The sequence below is a fragment of the Macaca nemestrina genome, chromosome 8 (assembly GCF_043159975.1).
Source record: "Macaca nemestrina isolate mMacNem1 chromosome 8, mMacNem.hap1, whole genome shotgun sequence".
Classification (NCBI taxonomy): Eukaryota; Metazoa; Chordata; class Mammalia; order Primates; family Cercopithecidae; genus Macaca; species Macaca nemestrina.
In genome coordinates, this window is record NC_092132.1 from 121,018,202 (window position 1) to 121,039,043 (window position 20,842).

At 41.9% G+C, this 20,842-nt stretch overlaps 1 protein-coding gene across 3 annotated transcripts in view; it reads left to right on the forward strand.

Annotated features, from left to right (window-relative positions):
* The window catches only part of LOC105476614 (fucosyltransferase 10), a 102,667-nt gene extending 82,053 nt beyond the window's left edge, over positions 1-20,614 (forward strand). For 2 of the 3 annotated variants that reach the window (XM_071068411.1, XM_071068409.1), the window contains exons 4-5: positions 18,353-18,513; positions 18,946-20,614. In XM_071068411.1, coding sequence (XP_070924512.1) covers positions 18,353-18,513; positions 18,946-19,018 — 234 coding nt within the window. In that variant the 3' untranslated portion in view covers positions 19,019-20,614. Of the gene's footprint in view, positions 1-18,352 lie in introns of all 3 variants that reach the window. The other variant, XM_071068410.1, reaches the window with a different exon arrangement.
* The last annotated feature ends 228 nt before the right edge of the window (positions 20,615-20,842 follow it).

The window sequence follows — 20,842 nt, forward strand, 5'->3', positions numbered from 1 at the left end:
AGCAAGGCAGCTGCAGTTGGAACTACTGTCAGGTTAAGTTCCTGGTAGTCCCCTGACATCTGCCATTATTTATCTGTTTTTTTTTTTCAGGGGTCAGAACGGTAAATTAAATGGTGGTGATGGGGATTATGATGGGGAAAACTCCTTGGTCTTATGGGGCATTGATCTCTGCAGTTTTTCCAAGATGATGGTGTTGCTTCAGACTTACTATCCTATCTGAGGGGGCAGTTGTTTTTTGAGACAGAGTGTCACTCTGTCGCCCAGGCTGGAGTGCAGTGGCGTGATCTAGGCTCACTGCAACCTCTGCCTCTCGGATTCAAGCGAATCGCCTGCCTCAGCCTCCTGAGTAGCTAGGATTACAGGCATGCACCACCACACCCAGCTAATTTTTGTATATTTAGTAGAGACGGGGTTTCACCATATTGGCCAGGCTGGTCTCACTGAGGGGGCAGTTTTAAGGATTTGACTTTTTTTTTTTTTTTTTTTTTTAACCATAATGTCTTTTACCTCACAGGTCAGGAAACTTATGTAAAGTTTCTCCTGGCTGCTAAGTATAACCATCCCAGATACTTATTTGGTAACCAAAGAAATAAACACTAGGTGGATTCTCACACCCACTGAAGCAATTGGGCATAGGCAGAAACTCCATTTATCAACTGGCCATTATGTGCTCCCACTGTTATCAGGGAACTGTGATTTTAGAGCTTCGAGCCTCCAGTGACATTACCAACTCAGACCCTATATCCAACAGTCTTTAAAAATTGGAGTTTTCTGAACATTCTAACTCCCTGAGCTTTCTGACCATTTTCCTCAATTTTTGTTTAACTCTTTATTTGTAATTATTATAGGTGAATACTAGTTATATATATTTATGGGGGTACATGTGACGATTTGATACAGGCATGCAATGTGTAAGGACCAAATCAGAGTAACTGGGGTATCCATCACCTCAAACATTTATCACTTCTTTGTGTTAGGAACATTCCAATTGCATTTTTTTAGGTTTTTTTTTTTTCTTTTTTTTTGAGATGGAGTTTTGCTCTTGTTGCCCAGGCTGTAGTGCAATGGCATGATCTTGGGTCACTGCAACCTCTGCCTCCCGAGTTCAAGCAATTCTCCTGCCTCAGCCTCCAGAGTAGCTGGGATTACAGGTGCCCGCCACCACTCCTGGCTAATTTTTGTATTTTTTTTAGTAGAGACAGGGTTTCACCATGTTGGCCAGGCTGGTCTCGAACTCCTGACTTCAGGTGATCCACCTGCCTCGCCCCCTCCCAAAGTGCGTGGACACAACTGCACATGGCCCTTTTTTTTTTTTTTTTTTGAGACAGAGTCTCGCTCTGTTGCCCATGATCTCAGCTCACTGCAGCCTCCACCTCCCGGGTTCAAGCTGTTCTTCTGCCTCAGCTTCCCGAGTAGCTGGGATTACAGGCACGGGCCATTACACCCAGCTAATTTTTGTGTTTTTTAGTTGAGACGGGGGTTTCAACATGTTGGCCAGGCTGGTCTTGAACTCCTGACTTCAAGTGATCCTCCCACCTCAGCCTCCCAAAGTGCTGAGATTACAGGTAGGAGCCACTGCGCCTGGCCACTTACCCAGTTCTTGACAGTACACCCTAGCTTTTGCTGTTTCTCTTAGTATATAAGCTATTTCTTCTCAGAGTAGGGCCTCTTTCTCACTTAGGTGATGAATGCTGGTGATAAAGCAGGTGATATTAATTTTAACAGGGATTGACCACCAGTGATGGGGCTTTTATTGCCATCAGGTGAATAATGCTCTTTAGCGCCACTCTTGGTACCAACGATCTTAACCTGGCTTCCACAGAGAACAAAAAGGGAAGCAGAGGCATCTGTGCCGTGATTCTGTTAGGGAGTGCAGTCCTAGAGGGTTGGAGGGAGGAACAGGGGAGTGAACCAGGGAAGGAGGGAGGGCAATGCGAGGATGTTACTCAGCTGAGTGTTAAGTGGGAGTGATTGGTTCATCCTCAGGACCCTGCCCCTGAGATGCATATACTGCACTTGGGATCAGTCCTTCCAGGTAAGGAAGGGGAAAAAATTGATCCATGGGCCCTGCTTTCTCCGTGGTCCAAAATTTGCCCCACTGGTCCTAACTCGCTCCACATTTTGGGTTGCACGTGTGTGATATGAGTGCTGAGAAGAGTTCCACAGTGACTCCAACAGTTAAATTCTAGGGCAGGAAGTCACATGGAAGGAGGTGAGGTGTGCTGTTAGCCAGAACTCTGCGCAGGTGGAGCAAGGAATAGATGAAGTTGAGAAGTTCAGGAATGCGCTAGACGGTGGTACTCTTACCCTCGTTCATGCCTGCTCTCCCCTAGTCTAATGATCTACTGTTAAGTTTCTTTGGACGATACTCAACTGCTGCTGGGGTAGGAGAACATCAGTTCTTGCTTGTGCACAGTGATGATTTGGGTCTTCAGTTGCCTCCTACAAAATGGGCAGCCACTTCCCTTTCAGCCCCTTCTTTACATCCATTTCCAGAGGTTCTGTGTGCCACCAAATTCTGCAGCATCTTGTGCATGCTGCAGTGAACGTTGAGTTGCTTTTCTGCTTTCCCGCTGCTTCTTAGAACTCAGCTTTCTCACATCAACTAAGTCATTTGCCACCCATCTGTTAACTTTGCAACTTCCAAAATTTTTTGTTTTCTTTATCATTTTGTTTTTCTTCAGGAATCTATGCCATAATAAAAAAACACCTTACTGTCATTTTATGGGATTTCAGGAGGGAATTAAAAGTGTGTGTCTAGTCAATCATTTTTATTTGAAAGTCTCCAATTGATTGATTGATTGAGATAGGGTCTCTATCACCCAGGCTGGAGTACAGTAGTGCGATCTCGGCTCACTGTAACCTCCAACTCCCAGGCTTGAGTGGTCCTCCCACCTCAGCCTCCCAAGTAGCTGGGACTTCAGGCGCATGCCACCATGCCTAGCAAATTTTTGTATTTTTTGTAGAGATGGAGTTTTGCCATGTTGCCCAGGCTGGTCTCAAAGTCCTTAGCTCAAGCAATGCGCCCGATCAGCCTCCCAAAATGCTGGGATTGCATGTGTTAGCCACTGTGCCCAGACTATTTTATTTATTAAACAAAGTAGTTGAAAAAAATTGTATTGAAGGTGCACTCTGATTTGGGCGTTATTGTGCTAGATAATGGTAAGCAAGAAAAGACATGGTCCCTTGTCATAGGGCTTACAATTTAGATAGACATTATTAAATAAAGGAATAAGCTTTGTGCACTGTGAAGGAAAAATTCTCTAACGTGGGAGATCTGGATACTTTTGATAAATATTCTACGAGAGTCTTCCAAAAGGCCATCTTAATCACTGGCAGCCAGCTGTTAGTACTACTGCCACAGTATCAGAATACAGCTGTTACAGTGATTCCATTAACTACCATGCTAAGATGATGAACTCGTAACAAACGCTGCATTTAAGTGCACTCTCTTCATTTTAAAGCTTTCTAGCATAAGATACCCTTTGGTACTAAATCACCACCAGAAGTAATAACCCTACGTCATCAAATGGGCACTTACTAGGAGAGCATGAACTACTTTACATGTCCTTTCTTTGAACAAACTTTTATCTACTCTCTATGAAAGGTAAGACCTTACACTTCCTGTATCACCTTTCTTTGAACAAAAGTTTTATCTACTATCTATGAAGGGTGAGATCTTATACTTCCTGTATCACGATGTCAGTTGTTCAAAGATAGATGTACCTTTGGTCAAAATTTTTCTTCCTATAGATTAAACGTGATGTTTTAAATAGTTTGGATTTCTTTTTAAGTTAGAATGATAAGCTATAAAAATGGGTGAAGGCTTCTAGGAAAAAAAGATTTAGTACGAAAGGACTAAAAGACAAGATAGTTTGGTGATTTCCTGTCTGTATTTAAACTGAACAAAACAGACAATCTGTCTTAAGGTTAATAGAATTTACTTTTTAACTGGAGTTGCCTGTAGTAATTTTCCATTGCTTTATATATTTTATATGTATGTATAAAAATTTGATTGATTGATTGAGACAGGGTCTTGCTGTGTTGCCCAGGCTGAAGTGCAGTTGTGTGGTCATGGTTCACTATAGCTTTGACTTCCTGGACTCAAGTGATCCTTCCATCTCATCCTCCTGAGTAGCTAGGATTACAGGTGCATGTCACCATGCCTGGTTAATTTTTTAAAGTTTTTCTGTAAAGTTGGAGTCTCACTATGTTGTCCCTGCTGGTCTCAAACTCCTGGGGTCAAGCCATCCTCCTGCTTTGGCCCTCCAAAGTGCTGGGATTACAGGCGTGAGCCACAGTGCCTGGCCTTTTTTTTTTTTTTTTTTTTTTTTTTTTTTTTTTTTTTTTTGAGACAGGGTCTCATTCTATCACTCAGGCTGGAGTGCAGTGGTGCAGTCATAGCTCACTGCAGTCTTGAACTGCTGGACTCAAGCAGTCCTCCTGCCTCAGCCTCCTGAGTAGCTGGGACTACAGTATGTGCCACCATGCCTAATTTTGTAACTTTTATTTTTGTAGAGACAGGGTCTTGCTATGTTGCCCAGGCTGGTTTTGAACTTCTGACCTCAAGCAATCCTTCCACCTTGGCCTCCCAAAGTGCTGGGATTATAGGCATGAGCCACTGTACATGATCATTTTTTGTGTTTTAAGTTGAAGATGAGAAGGAACAATTCCAAATGGGAGATTATTAGTTATCTCATGTTTTCTACATATAAACCATCCATTTTCTTATTTATCTTCTCTTACCTTCTTAAAGTGGTGGTCTTAGAATCATGCAATGTCAGAATTAAAACTAGCTTAGGGATCACCTAATTCACCATCTCTTTAGCTGCAGAAACCTAGCATTTCCATTTGACTCTTGTTTTATATTACATCTCCCTGCTGAAATTCCCCTTAGGTTCATGCATATCATGCATATTGTCTCCCTTTTCTACTATATATATATATATATATATATATAAAATATATATTTTTTAAATTATACTTTATGTTCTAGGGTAGATGTGCACAACGTGCAGGTTTGTTACATATGTATACATGTGCCATATTGGTGTGCGGCACCCATTAACTCGTCATTTACATCAGGTATATCTCCTAATGCTATCCCTCCCCCCTCCCCACAACAGGCCCTGGTGTGTGATGTTCCCTTTCCTGTGTCCAAGTGATCTCATTGTTCAATTCCCACCTATGAGTGAGAACATGCGGTGTTTGGTTTTCTGTTCTTGTGATAGTTTGCTGAGAATGATGGTTTCCAGCTGCATCCATGTCCCTACAAAGGACATGAACTCATCCTTTTTATGGCTGCATAGTATTCCATGGTGTATATGTGCCATGTTTTCTTCATCCAGTCTGTCATTGATGGACATTTAGGTTGGTTCCAAGTCTTTGCTATTGTGAATAGTGCCGCAATAAACATACGTGTGCATGTGTCTTTATAGCAGCATGATTTATGATCCTTTGGGTATATACCCAGTAATGGGATGGCTGGGTCAAATGGTATTTCTAGTTCTAGATCCTTGAGGAATCGCCACACTGTCTTCCACAATGGTTCAACTAATTTACAGTCCCACCAACAGTGTAAAAGTGTTCCTATTTCTCCACATCCTCTCCAGCACCTGTTGTTTCCTGACTTTTTAATGATTGGCATTCTAACTGGTGTGAGATGGTATCTCATTGTGGTTTTGATTTGCATTTCTCTGATGGCCAGTGATGATGAGCATTTTTTCATGTGTCTGTTGGCTGCATAAATGTCTTCTTTTGAGAAGTGTCTGTTCATATCCTTTGCCCACTTGTTGATGGGGTTGTTTTTTTCTTGTAAATTTGTTTGAGTTCTTTGTAGGTTCTGGATATTAGCCCTTTGTCCGAAGGGTAGATTGCAAAAATTTTCTCCCATTCTGTAGGTTGCCTATTCACTCTGATGGTAGTTTCTTTTGCTGTGCAGAAGCTCTTTAGTTTAATTAGATCCCATTTGTCAATGTTGGCTTTTGTTGCCATTGCTGTTGGTGTTTTAGACATGAAGTCCTTGCCCATGCCTATGTCCTGAATGGTATTGCCTAGGTTTTCTTCTTGGGTTTTTATGGGTTTAGGTCTTTAATCCATCTTGAATTGATTTTTGTATAAGGAGTAAGGAAGGCATCCAGTTTCAACTTTCTACTTATGGCTAGCCAGTTTTCCCAGCACCATTTATTAAATAGAGAATCCTTTCCCCATTTCTTGTTTTTCTCAGGTTTGTCAAAGATCAGATGGTTGTAGATGTGTGGTGTTATTTCTGAGGGCTCTGTTCTGTTCCATTGGTATATATCTGTGTTTTGGTACCAGTACCATGTTGTTTTGGTTACTATAGCCTTGTAGTATAGTCTGAAATCAGGTAGCGTGAAGCCTCCAGCTTTGTTCTTTTGACTTAGGATTGTCTTGGCAATGTGGGCTCTTTTTTGGTTCCATATGAACTTGCAAGTAGTTTTTTCCAATTCTGTGAAGAAAGTCATTGGTAGCTTAATGGGGATGGCATTGAATCTATAAATTACCTTGGGCAGTATGGCCATTTTCACGATATTGATTCTTCCTATCCATGGGCATGGAATGTTCTTCCATTTGTTTGTGTCCTCTTTTATTTCATTGAGCAGTGGTTTGTAGTTCTTAAAGATGTCCTTCACATCCCTTGTAAGTTGGATTCCTAGGTATTTTATCCTCTTTGAAGCAATTGTGAATGGGAGTTCATTCATGATTTGGCTCTGTTTGTCTGTTATTGGTGTATAAGAATGCTTGTGATTTTTGCATATTGATTTTGTATCCTGAGACTTTGCTGAAGTTGCTTATCAGCTTGAGGAGATTTTGGGCTGAGACAATGGGGTTTTCTAAATAGACAATCATGTCATCTGCAAAGAAGGACAATTTGACTTCTTCTTTTCCTAACTGAATACCCTTTATTTCTTTCTCTTGCCTGATTGCCCTGGCCAGAACTTCCAACACTATGTCGAATAGGAGTGGTGAGAGAGGGCATCCCTGTCTTGTGCCAGTTTTTAAGGGGAATGCTTCCAGTTTTTGCCCATTCAGTATGATATTGGCTATGGGTTTGTCATAAATAGCTCTTATTATTTTGAGATATGTTCCATCAATACCAAATTTATTGAGAGTTTTTAGCATGAAAGGCTGTTGAATTTTGTCAAAGGCCTTTTCTGCATCTATTGAGATAATCATGTGGTTTTTGTCTTTGGTTCTGTTTATATGCTGGATTACATTAATTGGTTTGTGTATGTTGAACCAGCCTTGCATCGCAGGGATGAAGTCCACTTGATCATAGTGGATAAGCTTTTTGATGTGCTGCTGGATTTGGTTTGCCAGTATTTTATTGAGGATTTTTGCATTGATGTTCATCGGGGATATTGGTCTAAAATTCTTTTTTTTTGTGGTGTCTCTGCCAGGCTTTGGTATCAGGATGATGTTGGCCTCATAAAATGAGTTAGGGAGGATTCCTTCTTTTTCCATTGATTGGAATAGTTTCAAAAGGAATGGTACCAGCTCCTCCTTGTAACTCTGGTAGAATTCAGCTGTGAATCCGTCTGGTCCTGGAATTTTTTTGGTTGGTAGGCTATTAATTATTGCTTCAATATCAGAGCCTGCTATTGGTCTATTCAGGGATTCAACTTCTTCCTGATTTAGTCTTGGGAGAGTGTATGTGTCCAGGAATTTATCCGTTTCTTCTAGGTTTTCTAGTTTATTTGCGTAGAGGTGTTTATAGTATTCTCTGATGGTAGTTTGTATTTCTGTGGGATCAGTGGTGATATACCCTTTATCATTTTTTATTGCATCTATTTGATTCTTTTCTCTTTTCTTCTTTATTAGTCTTGCTAGTGGTCTATCAATTTTTTTGATCTTTTCAAAACACCAGCTCCTGGATTCATTGATTTTTTTTGGAGGGTTTTTTGTGTCTCTATATCCTTCAGTTCTGCTCTGATCTTAGTTATTTCTTGTCTTCTGCTAGCTTTTGTGTTTGCTCTTGCTTCTCTAGTTCTTTTAACTGTGATGTTAGGGTGTTGATTTTAGATCTTTCCTGCTTTCTCTTGTGGGCATTTAGTGCTATAAATTTCCCTCTACACACTGCTTTAAATGTGTCCCAGAGATTCTGGTACATTGTGTCTTTGTTCTCACTGGTTTCAAAGAACATCTTTATTTCTGCCTTTATTTCGTTATGTACCCAGTAGTTATTCAGGAGCAGGTTGTTCAGTTTCCATGTAGTTGAGTGGTTTGGATTGAGTTTCTTAATCCTGAGTTCTAGTTTGATTGCACTGTGGTCTGAGAGACAGTTTGTTGTGATTTCTGTTCTTTCACATTTGCTGAGGAGTGCTTTACTTCCAACTATGTGGTCAATTTTGGAATAAGTGAGATGTGGTGCTGAGAAGAATGTATATTCTGTTGATTTGGGGTGGAGAGTTCTGTAGATGTCTATTAGGTCTGCTTGGTGCAGAGATGAGCTCAAGTCCTGGATATTCTTGTTAACCTTCTGTCTTGTTGATCTGTCTTATTTGAGAGTGGGGTGTTAAAGTCTCCCATTATTATTGTGTGGGAGTCTAAGTCTCTTTGTAAGTCTCTAAGGACTTGCTTTATGAATCTGGGTGCTCCTGTATTGGGTGCATATATATTTAGGATAGTTAGCTCTTCTTATTGAATTGATCCCTTTACTGTTATGTAATGGCCTTCTTTGTCTCTTTTGATCTTTGTTGATTTAAAGTCTGTTTTATCAGAGACTAGGATTGCAACCCCTGCCTTTTTTTGTTTTCCATTTGCTTGGTACATCTTCCTCCTTCCCTTTATTTTGAGCCTATGTGTGTCTCTGCACGTGAGATGGGTCCCCTGAATACAGCAAACTGATGGGTCTTGACTCTTTATCCAGTTTGCCAGTCTGTGTCTTTTAATTGGACCCTTTAGCCCATTTACATTTAAGGTTAATATTGTTATGTGTGAATTCGATCTTTTCATTATGATGTTAGCTGGTTATTTTGCTCGTTAGTTGATGCAGTTTATTCCTAGCATCAGTGGTCTTTATATTTTGGCATGTTTTTGCAATGGCTGGTACCGGTTGTTCCTTTCCATGTTTAGTGCTTCCCTCAGGAGCTCTTTTAGGGCAGGCCTGGTGGTGACAAAATCTTTCAGCATTTGCTTTTCTGTAAAGGATTTTATTTCTCTTTCACTTATAAACTTAGTTTGGCTGGATATGAAATTCTGGGTTGAAAATTCTTTTAAGAATGTTGAATATTGGCCCCCACTCTCTTCTGGCTTGTAGGGTTTCTGCCAAGCGATCTGCTGTTAGTCTGATGGGCTTCCCTTTGTGGGTAACCTGACCTTTCTCTCTGGCTGCCCTTAACATTTTTTCCTTCGTTTCAACTTTGGTGAATCTGACAATTATGTATCTTGGAGTTGCTCTTCTCGAGGAGTGTCTTTGTGGCGTTCTCTGTATTTCCTGAATTTGAATGTTGGCCTGCCTTACTAGATTGGGGAAGTTCTCCTGGAAAATATCCTGCCGAGTGTTTTCCAACTTGGTTCCATTCTCCCCGTCACTTTCAGGTACACCAATCAGACATAGATTTGGTCTTTTCACATAATCCCACATTTCTTGGAGGCTTTGTTCATTTCTTTTCACTCTTTTTTCTCTTAACTTCTCTTCTCGCTTCATTTCATTCATTTGATCTTCAATCACTGATACTCTTTCTTCCAGTTGATCGAGTCAGTTACTGAAGCTTGTGCATTTGTCTCGTAGTTCTCATGTCATGGTGTTCATCTATCAGTTTGTTTATGGACTTCTCTGCATTGGTTATTCTAGTTATCCATTCGTCAAATCTTTTTTCAAGGTTTTTAGTTTCTTTGTGCTGGGTTTGTGGTTCCTCCTTTAGCTCTGAGAAGTTTGATCGACTGAAGTCTTCTCTGAACTCGTTAAAGTCAGTCTCCGTCCAGGTTTGTTCCGTTGCTGGCGAGGAGCTGCGTTCCTTTGGAGGGGGAGAGGTGCTCTGATTTTTTGAATTTTTAGCTTTTCTGCACTGCTTTTTCCCCTTCTTTGTGGTTTTTATCTACCTTTGGTCTTTGATGATGGTGATGTACAGATAGGGTTTTAGTGTGGATGTCCTCTCGGTTTGTTAGTTTTCCTTCTAACAGTCAGGACCCTCAGCTGCAGGTCTGTTGGAGTTTGCTTGAGGTCCACTCCAGTTAGGCTACTCCAAGTTAGGGTCTCCCAATTGGGCTACTCGAGGGTCAGGGACCTACTTGAGCAGTCAGTCTGTCCGTTCTCAGATCTCAACCTCTGTGTTGGGAGAATCACTACTCTCTTCAAAGCTGTCAGACAGGGACATTTACATCTGCAGAGATTTCTGCTGCTTTTGTTTAGCTATGCCCTGTCCCCAGAGGTGGAGTTTACAGAGGCACGCAGGCCTCCTTGAGCTTAGGAGGCCTCCTTGAGCTCAGTGGCTTCCCGGTCGCTTTGTTTACCTACTTAAGCCTCAGCAATGGCGGGTGCCCCTACCCCAGCCTCCCTGCTGCCTTGCAGTTAGATCTCAGACTGCTGTGCTAGCAATGAGGGAGGCTCCGTGGGTGTGGGACCCTCTGAGCCAGGCACAGGATATAATCTCCTGGTGTGCTGTTTGCTAAGACCCTTGGAAAAGTGCAGTATTAGGTGGGAGTGACCCGATTTTTCAGGTGTTGTGTGTCACGGTTTCCCTTGGCTAGGAAAAGGAATTCCCTTCCCCCTTGCGCTTCCCGGGTGAGGCGATGCCTTGCCCTGCTTCGGCTCTTGCTCGTTGGGCTGCACCTACTGTCCTGCACCGACTGTCCAACACACCCCAGTGAGATGAACCTGGTACCTCAGTTGGAAATGCAGAAATCACCCCTCTTCTGTGTCGCTCATGCTGGGAGCTGGAGGCTGGAGCTGTTCCTATTCAGCCATCTTGGCGCCCCCCTCAATTTTTTTTTTTTTTTTTAGACAGAGTCTCGCTCTGTTGCCCAGGCTGGAGTGCAGTGGTATGATCTTGGCTCACTGCAACCTCTGCCTCCTGGATTCAAGCAATTATCCTGTCTCAGCATCCTGACTAGCTGGGACTACAGGTGCATGCCACCACGCCTGGCTAAGTTTTGTATTTTTAGTAGAGACGGGGTTTTGCCATGTTGGCCAGGCTGGTCTAGAACTCCTGACCTCGTGATCCACCTGCCTCAGCCTCCCAAAGTGCTGGGATTACAGATGTGAGCCACCGCGCCCAGCCTTCTACTATATTCTTTAACATATTAATGGTAGTTTAAAGTTCCTGCCTGATAGTTCCAACATCTGAGTCATTTATGAGCCTGGTTCTGTTGATGGCTTTATCTCTTGATAGTGGTTTTTTTTTTTTTTTCCTCTTTTTATGTGTTTCATGATTTTTTTTTTTTTTTTTTTTGATTCCTGGACATTATGTACAAGCACATAGAGACTGAGATCAATGTTTATGTGTGGCAATGGACATGCCTGTTTTCTGTCAAGGCTGTTAATGTGTGTGGGTGGGGGAGGAGGGATGTGTATTACTCCATTTTCCCACTGCTTATAAAGAACCAACCAAGACTGGGTAATTTATAAGGAAACAGGTTTAATTGACTCACAGTTCTGCATGGCGAGGGAGGCCTTGGGAAACTTAGAATCATGGTGGAAAGCAAAGTGAGGAAGCAAACACATCTTACCATGGCAAAGCAGGAGGGGAAGAAGGGAGAGAGGGAGAGAGAGAGGAAATGCCACACATTTAAACCATCAGATCTCGTGAGAACTCACTATCACGACAACAGCATGGGGGAGCTCACCCCCATGATCCAATCGCCTCCCACCAGTTCCCTCCCTTGACACATGGGGATTACAATTCAAGATGACATTTGGGTGGGGACACAAAACCAAACCATATTAGGGAGGTAGAGTCAGTTTAGTAAAGAGTTGAGCTAGATTTGGATTTTGTGTTGCTATTGTTACCTTTTGTGCTCCCCAGGTTTCAAGTGTTTCCAGTAATAATAATTATCCAGTAGCTAAGCACTGGTATTGCCTATGTTTAAAGTGGGGCCTGGGGTGTTAAAGAGTTTTTCTCAGTATTTCTCCTCCACCCTCAGCTTTTAGCAATTCCTGCATTGCTATGCCACAGATGAGGTCTATTTCAATATTCTTGCTTCTCCCCACCAGCAAACTCCTGTTACTCATTCCTTAGCAGTAGGCTTATGTTGGGAGTAGGGCAACTTCTTTGCTATCTTCACAGCCTCAGGCTTAGGCAGATTCTAGATTCCTGGGTCTCAGGGGTGAAGCTTTTCCAGTGTCCTTGCCTCTTCTTCCGTTGGCAGCCAAGCTCTGCCTTGTATCTGTGGTTAGTTTGGAGGGAGAGTTTATGCCCCTCTCCAGTGGTGTAACTTCTGGTACCATGATAGGATCCTAGGCCCAAAATGGTTTCCATCCTGCCCCCAACCATGAGAAAGAGGAGTTCTACTTCTCCCTCTCCCCCAGAAGTAATAGATTTTTCCCTTGGATCTGGGAGCAGAAGGGTGTGCTACCGCTCCCGCAGTGGCTTAAGGCTTTTACATTTATGAGGAAAAGGTCTGGGGAGGGTGGAGAGGCTTCCTGAATGTCCCCTAGCAGAGAAAGATCATCCACCGTGCTGGGCCAAGGAGGGGGATCCTTTCCAATCCTGTGCTGCCCTCAGTCTTCCTTCTGAGCATTTGATGAGGCCCATAGAAAAGAGCTTTTGATGAGTTTGAACTCTCATTTTTGTGTCTGGGCATCCCAGCTATTCCAGCTGATATGGTTACTCCACTGCTAAGAATTTATTAAAATTTTAACTGATTTCTTTTTTTTTTTTTTTTTTGAGACGGAGTCTCGCGCTGTCACCCAGGCTGGAGTGCAGTGGCCGGATCTCAGCTCACTGCAAGCTCCGCCTCCCGGGTTCACGCCATTCTCCTGCCTCCACCTCCCGAGTAGCTGGGACTACAGGCGTCCGCCACCTCGGCCGGCTAGTTTTTTGTATTTTTTAGTAGAGACGGGGTTTCACCGTGTTAACCAGGATGGTCTCCATCTCCTGACCTCGTGATCCGCCCGTCTCGGCCTCCCAAAGTGCTGGGATTACAGGCTTGAGCCACCGCGCCCGGCTTAACTGATTTCTTGTGACCTGTTTTTATGGTGATCACCTCTTCTCCTGTGTTCTGCCAAAGGTGAAACAGATTATCCATCTTTCCTCAAAGGGGCTCTGTCACCCTCTGGAATTCAGTTCCCTAATGGGCTCAAGAAGTTATGAATTTGAGGATTATCTGTATTTTTCTCATTGCTAGGAACCATGTTCTCTTCGGAAACAAAATCTTTTAAAAATCATACTTTAGAAACAGCTGGTTTTTCTGCCCAAGACCTCAGCTGGAAACGGATGCTAAAACTAAAGTTACTTCTAAAACTCTCATAACTACTTCATCAGACACACTTCCTTCGGGTCATACTGTGAAATATTTCTGGCAGAATATTAGAGTGAAAAGAGTTCATTTCATAAGATTCTTTTCTCTGTGATGTCACCTTGAGTTGGAACTTTATCCTACACTTAATGGGCTCCTCTCCTGAGTGGGAAGGCAAGGAAATAGGGTATTATTACTGACTTTCTCATATAAACAGTTATGCAAGGTCAGGGTTGGGAAGACCATGGAAGGTTATGTGATCCGTACAATTACCAGCTGACTGGTGGCTCGAGTATCATGAACAAGGCGTCCATTAATTTGTGCTGGGGCATTTTCAGTGTTGGTGATTTCATTCTTTTTAAAGGTAGCTTATTTTATCTTTTGTTTGTCTTGACAGTTATATGGTTCTTTCTGTTGAACTGAAACTTCCCCTTTTATAGTGAATTTTTTTTTTTTTTTTTTTGAGACGGAGTCTTGCACTGTTGCCCAGGCTGGAGTGCAATGGCGTGATCTCAGCTCACTGCAACCTCTGCCTTCCAGGTTCAAGTGATTCTTCTGCCGCAGCCTCCTGAGTAACTGGGATTACAGGCATATGCCACCATGCCCAGCTAATTTTTTATATTTTTAGTAGAGATGGGGGTTTCACTATGTTGGCCAGGCTGGTCTCGAACTCCTGACCTCGTGATCCACCTGCCTCGGCCTCCCAAATTGCTGAGGTTACAGATGTGAGCCGCTATGTCCGGCCTTTATAGTCAATTCTTAGCTACCTGCTCTGATTCCTCAGTTTGGCAGGGTACAGTCTGGCATCTGTGCCTACCAGCCAATAGGGGTGAACAGTGGCCTCTCAAAAGTTGAAAGTTGTTTTGCATCTCCTTACTTGATTTTGTTCTGCTCTTGCTTCAAATCCAGTCTTTATCCTGCCATGAACTCTGGCTAACGTAATCACAATTTTGAGCCTACCTTTGGTCCTTTGAACTTGGTATTCATAGATTTTCCAGATTTTAAGTCTTAGCATTCCTAACGGTTTGCAATTTCAATTTGCACTCTGGTTCTCTGTGCTTGGTAAAGAATTCCTGCTCAAGGTCTAGGCCCTTGGAAATGAGACTTCATGATAATCCATCAGTGGTTCCCAAGAGAAAGGAGGACTTGGCAATCTCTATCCTTCACATTTTACCGAACAAGTTAATTCACACTTCCACTTACATAGTCCCTTCACTTGAAGGGACTTCTTTGCTTGAAGACAAAACTCTGTTCGCTCAGAGTCATCACCTCTTCACACTAAATACTCCTAGTATCTCCTCATATATTTCCTATGGGAGCTTTAAGGAAAAGAAAATTTGTTGAGCCAATCATAGGTAGCCCCCACATTTTTATATTTCCAAACTGGTTTTTCTGCCATGCTTTCTAAATTTGGGACGGATGAATATTCTAATTATTATAAACCTGACACATAATGGACTGTCTTCCCGTTAAGACAATTTTTTTTTAAAGAAAAATATATACATGCATGTAGGTTGAAGAATCAATTATTTCTACAAAGTTAATTAATAAAAACAGCAGTCTTCCACTTCTTTTCCCTTTTGTGTCCTTCCACAAGAAGCAACCACAATATTTAGCTAATTATTTAATTATTTTGGTATTTACCTAATGTTTCTTTTTCTGTTTTTTTTTTTTTTTTTTCTTGAGATGGAATCTTACTCTGTCATCCAGGCTGGCGTGCAGTGGCATGATCTTGGCTCGCTGTAACCTCTGTCTTCCAGGCTCAAGTGATTCTCCTGCCTCAGCCTCCTGAGTAGCCGAGATTACAGGCACATGCCAGCACGCCCGACTAATTTTTGTATTTTTGGTAGAGACAGGGTTTCACCATGTTGGCCAGGGTTTCACCATGTTGGGCTTGAACTCTTCACCTCAAATTATCCACCTGCCTTGGCCTCCCAAAATGCTGGGATTACAGGAGTGAGCCACCACACCTGGCCTATTTACTCTCTGTTTCTACAAAGTAACACATTTACATACTTTTAAAAAAATATTCAGTGTTTGATTATAACTGTGTGACTATTATTAAAAAATAAACCACGTAGTACACTATCATTTTCCCCCCTTAGATATACAGTTTTTTGTTTTTTCCCAGGTAATAATTGCCTTCTTATTTGATTATTTTTCCAGGTACCTGTCAATCATTCAGTCTTTGTTGATTGTTTAACTCTCCTCTGAAGATGCTGAGATACGGCAGGCGTCCAGCTCTCTTGACCTTGTGGAAGGGATCTCTCCCAGAGCCTCTGACCCACTCCCTTGTGTGCTCATTGTCCTCTACCTTAGTGTGGAGCAGCAGCCTGAGATGTCACTTCCCCAGCATTTTGGGAATTTTCTTTCTTTTCTTTTTTTCTCTTCTGTTGACATCTGTTTCCTGCATGCTATGTCTCCTGTTTTCTTAGTTTATTCTCTTGTTTTGGATGATCATACTCTCCAGTCGCTTCCTGAGAAGAGGTACATGGGAGAATGTATGAAAATGTCTTCATTTCAGCCAAGCGTGGTGGCTCATACCTGTATTCCCCGCACTTTGGGAGGCTGAGGCGGGTGGATCACCTGAGGTCCGGATTTCGAGACCAACCTGACCAACATGGTGAAACCTCGTCTCTACTAAAAATACAAAAAAAAAAAAAAAAAAAAAAAATTAGCCGGACATAGTGGCAGGCACCTGTAGTCTCAGCTACTTGGGAGGCTGAGGCAGGAGACTCACTGGAACCCAAGAGGCAGAGGTTGCAGTGAGCCGAGATCGCGCCACTGCACTCCAGCCTGGGGGACACAGCGAGACTCCCTCTCAAAAAAAAAAAAAAAGAAAGAAAGGAAAGAAAATGTCTTCATTCTACCCTGAATTTAAGCAATAGGTTAGCTGACTATAAACCACTAAAATGTACATCCATTTTTCTCAGAATTTTGAAGGCATTTTGCCATTGTCTTTTACTAAAAAAACTTAATTTTGTTTACAGAACATTTTAAAGATAGTTCAGAGTTCTGTATGCCCTTTCCCTGGCTTCCCCTTATGCTGTCATTTTATTCATTTTATGTAACTGTGGTACATTTGTCACCAATAAGAAATTCATATTGGCACATTACTGCTAGCTAAACTGTAGAGTCTAGTCATATTTCTCTTCAGTCGTATTTGGCCATATTTCTGTAACATCCTCTGTCTGCTCTAGGATCAAATCCAGGATACCAGGCTGTAATTAAGCCAGCACGTTTCATTAGTCTCCTCCAGTCTCTGATGGCAAGCTTTTTCTTATTTTTAATAACTTTTGAAGAGTACTAGTCAATATTTTGTAGAATGTCCCTTCATATGGTTTGTCTAATGTCTTCTCATGTTAACACTTGGGTTATGGATTTTGGGGAATAATACCACTGAGGTAAACGTGTTCTCACTGCATCCTGTTAGGGCAGCTGTTCCCAACCTTTTTGGCACCAGAGACTGATTTTGTGGAAGACAGTTTTTCCACAAACCGGTGGGTGGGTGGGGGATTAGACGCTTATAAGGAGTGAGCAAGCTGGATTCCTCGTGTGTGCAGTTCACAATAAGGTTCACCCTCTTAGGACAATCTAATGCCGCTGATGATCTGACAGGAGGCAGAGCTCAGGCAGCAATGCTCACGTGTGTGCTGCTCACCTCCTGCTCTGCAGCCCTATTTCTAATAGGCTACGGAACAGTACTGGTTCATGACTTGGGTGCTGAGGACCCCTGTATCAGGGGATGCATTATACCAACATAATGTGTAACTGGTAACATTAGCTTTGATTGCTTGGTTCAGGTGGTATGTGCTAGGTTTTCCCACTGTGAAGTTGTTAATTTTCCTGTTCTATGTTTTGTTACTCATCTGCCCTCTTCCATTCTCCCAATTCTTACAGGTTAATGCCTTTCAAGAACAGTCCTTTTACTCTCATTTTAATGGCGTTTCTGGAGGAAATGAAATTGGATATGTGTGTTCACTCTGTTATTCTGGAGTTTTTCTGTCTCCCCTTTTTCTCTTTTACTTTTTAAAAATTTTCTCCCTTTCTCGCTTCTAAATTATTGGAAGGTCAAATCCTGAACATGTAGGCCATTTTAAGGACTTAGACTTTAACTTGGAATGAGAAGGGCTGCTGAGTGCAGCCTGCAGAGGATCAAACGTAGAATCAAGGGGTTAGTTAGGAGACCATGGAAATAAGCCGAGACTGAGCACAGACCAAGCTTGTGGCGGCATTTTGAAGCTGGGAGGTATTATGCAAATGTCAGGTATCATTATTGTTGGGTGGAAACATCTTAGTACTGGGGACAGTTGAGTGCAGTGGAAATATATTAAAAACAAGGGATTAGTTGTAACATGTGACAACATAGATAAACGTAAAAACAGTGCGTGGTGAAAAAGCAGCAAACAAATGCGATATACAATAACATATAAGTATATTAAAAATAAATGCCCAGAGATTGAGAACACATTTCACAATGAGTATTCAAATACACTTACATGCAAATATAAAGAACTGTGTTAAATATCTTAAAATATTTGCCTATGGGGAGGAGGGTAGGGGTGGGATAATAGGGGGAAAAGGAATAAAAAAATCAACAGATAAATAACCAGAGAGAGGGGGAGGCTTTAGAATCTAAAGAGAACGACATTCGATCTTAAGTATATACTGTTTGGGGCAATTTAGGTAACTTTTTTGTGCTTTAGTTTCCACTCCTGTAAAATGGGGTAGTAGCACCTATTTAATATGCTTGCCATAAGAATTAAGTGAGGCAATATGTGAGATGCTTTCTTTCCCATGCTTTATCCCCATGGGGTAAAGCTGTTGCTTTAAGGAAAGTCTGGGCTGCGTTGCATTATTGTGAGATGGGAACACGGGAATTGTGCTTCCTTATCACATGTTTTTAATTCATTTCTCTCTTCTCTTCATGCAGGGCTTACCACCCAAAAGATGGGAGGCAGAAGATACCCACCTGAGTTGCCCAAAGCCCACGGTGTTTGCTTTCTCACCACTCCGGGCTCTACCTTTGAGCTCTTTGCGAGAGATGTGGATATCCAGCTTTGAACAATCCAAGAAAGAAGCCCAGGCACTAAGGTGGCTGGTTGATAGGAATCAAAACTTTTCATCTCAAGAGTTTTGGGGCCTAGTATTCAAGGACTGATTTCAAAAACGATCAGAATGAAACAGACTAGAGCCTTCTTGAGATTTATTTTCTAGGTTGCCTTAATATTTGAACATAATAGCTATTCTGTTGACTATCCAGCAGGATAATAATTAGTTGCTGCAGTACTCATAATGAGCCCTTTCAAAGAGTAGATGTAAATTACCCTTAGGGGTTGCCTCTATATTTTTTATACTAAAAAAGGAAATATTTCTTATGAACACTGGTTATCTTCCATGTCCATGTCTGTGGACCCACATATTTACTGCCTTTTGTGGAAATTCACCTAAAGTGAGCACTTTCCTTGTGCAGTGGAGGGAGACAATCTAGCTGTAGATTCTTGATACTCACCTCATTCTCAACAGCTTATTGGTATTTGGCAAACCCGGTGTCCTGCAGCTGAGCATGACCATGAAATACATTAGAACTTGGAAATGAGAGATCCCATCTGTTGGTTTCCAGGGACGTAAGTGAGTAATAAAAGCTGTTTCAAGTTTATCCGCTATCCACTCTTCAAGTGAAAAGAACATATGTGTGTCTACCTTCTTCTTCATACCCTGAGCCAACTCTCTAACCTTCTTTAGTAATGCCTTGCCCTATCGCCTCCCATTTTCCCTTCAAAGTAGAATGTCTTGTAAAGACACAGTAACTCCTGTGTGTTTTGATTAGTGAGATGTTACCACTTATCCCTTCTGCTGAGCAGAATAATATCAAGAATTGCTATGATTATGATTCAGTCTGGACAGCCTGGACATTTTGAGCAGCGCAAGAGTAGAAGTGAATACCCCCAGGAACTCCAACTGTGCTGAAGCTGATTTGTCTGTTCGTAGGATGATGCGCAGCCTGTCATGGTGGCAGCCACCAGCATTCAGTTTGTAAGCATTTCCTGTCATTTCTGATCCTGCCACAGAGAAGGTTGAGCTGTCCTGTCTGGGGCATCTACTGGAGCACCTCAGAAGACAAGGAGGAAAACACTGGTTCACGTTTTCTTTCCATGTGAGGGAGGGGAGGCTTCTAGATGATACTAAAAGCCTGTTGCCACTGTTGTGTCACAGTTTCTATTCTTCATTATGGAAAGCTGCAAGCCTCAGAAGGCAGCCAGAGGACAGGAAGAGTCTGTGATGCTCATGTTTGTGTCATGGCATGAGGGGGAATTGACAAGTCTCTCCTTAGCTTTGGCTCCTATTGAAGACTGTGCCCTTGGTGTGCTTGGCAGTGAGCAGTATCTTCATTAGGTAGCTCTGGCTGGGCTTTGTCAGCCAGCATTGAGAAAGGAGAACGAAAACCAATACCTCCTTATAGAAGCCAGAAGGATCACATTGGGTGAGAGAAGGTGTCTATAACTGGGTTCTTCCTAATCCCATCTCTTTCATTAACTAAATATGATCTTGGACATGTCTCTTAACCTCCATGGGCCTTAGTTTTTACATCTAAAAAGAAGTGATTGGGCTGGTCTTGGAAGGTTTTTTGTTTTTGTTTTTTTTCCCTGTGTAACACTCTTAATTGTTCATCAACATTTAAGAAATTTAATTTTGTAGATGTTTTTACTAAAGAGGGTAACAAACTATTTTGGAACCGCTGTATATTATTCAAGGGAAGCACGCTGTTTGGAGGAAGGAGCATACTTAATGGGTAGTATTGAGGATGAAAGGGAATTTCTCTCTGCCATTTTATTTGATAATATTAAATAAATAAAGACTGGAAAGGGGGATTGCTTGTTAAAGATCAGATTTTAAATTGCATATAAAATGAAGTGAGTTGTTTTTTGTTTTTGAACCCTCAAAAGAAAGCCTGAGAGGTGATTTGTGCCTCTGGCAAGATATTATCATGATAACTTCAGTTCTCCTCCATAAATGCCTTAAGCAAATACCCAGTGCTTATGCGGCTGCATGTATGTCTTAAACCTCAACTTTTCAGGCAGTCTCGTTCCATCTTAGTTCTTCATCAAGTCCATAGATAAAATCCTCTCTAAGCGTTTCTGAAGTATGTATCCCTGAACAAATTTAGTGAAATAAAATCATTAATCTTTGTTGATCCCATTTTGCCATACCTTTCACTTTACCTCACTGTCTCTGTTTGTGAAATATTCTAAGAAAGCAACCTCCCTCACAGGACTGTTGTGAGGAATGCCTCATGGCTGTGAAAGAGTTTGTACAATGCAACATTTTGCTTCGTCCTTCAGAACACTTTACTTGGATTGTTTTCAAGAACTTTATTTTTTTTGAGACGAAGTCTTGTTCTATCATCTAGTCTGGAGTGCAG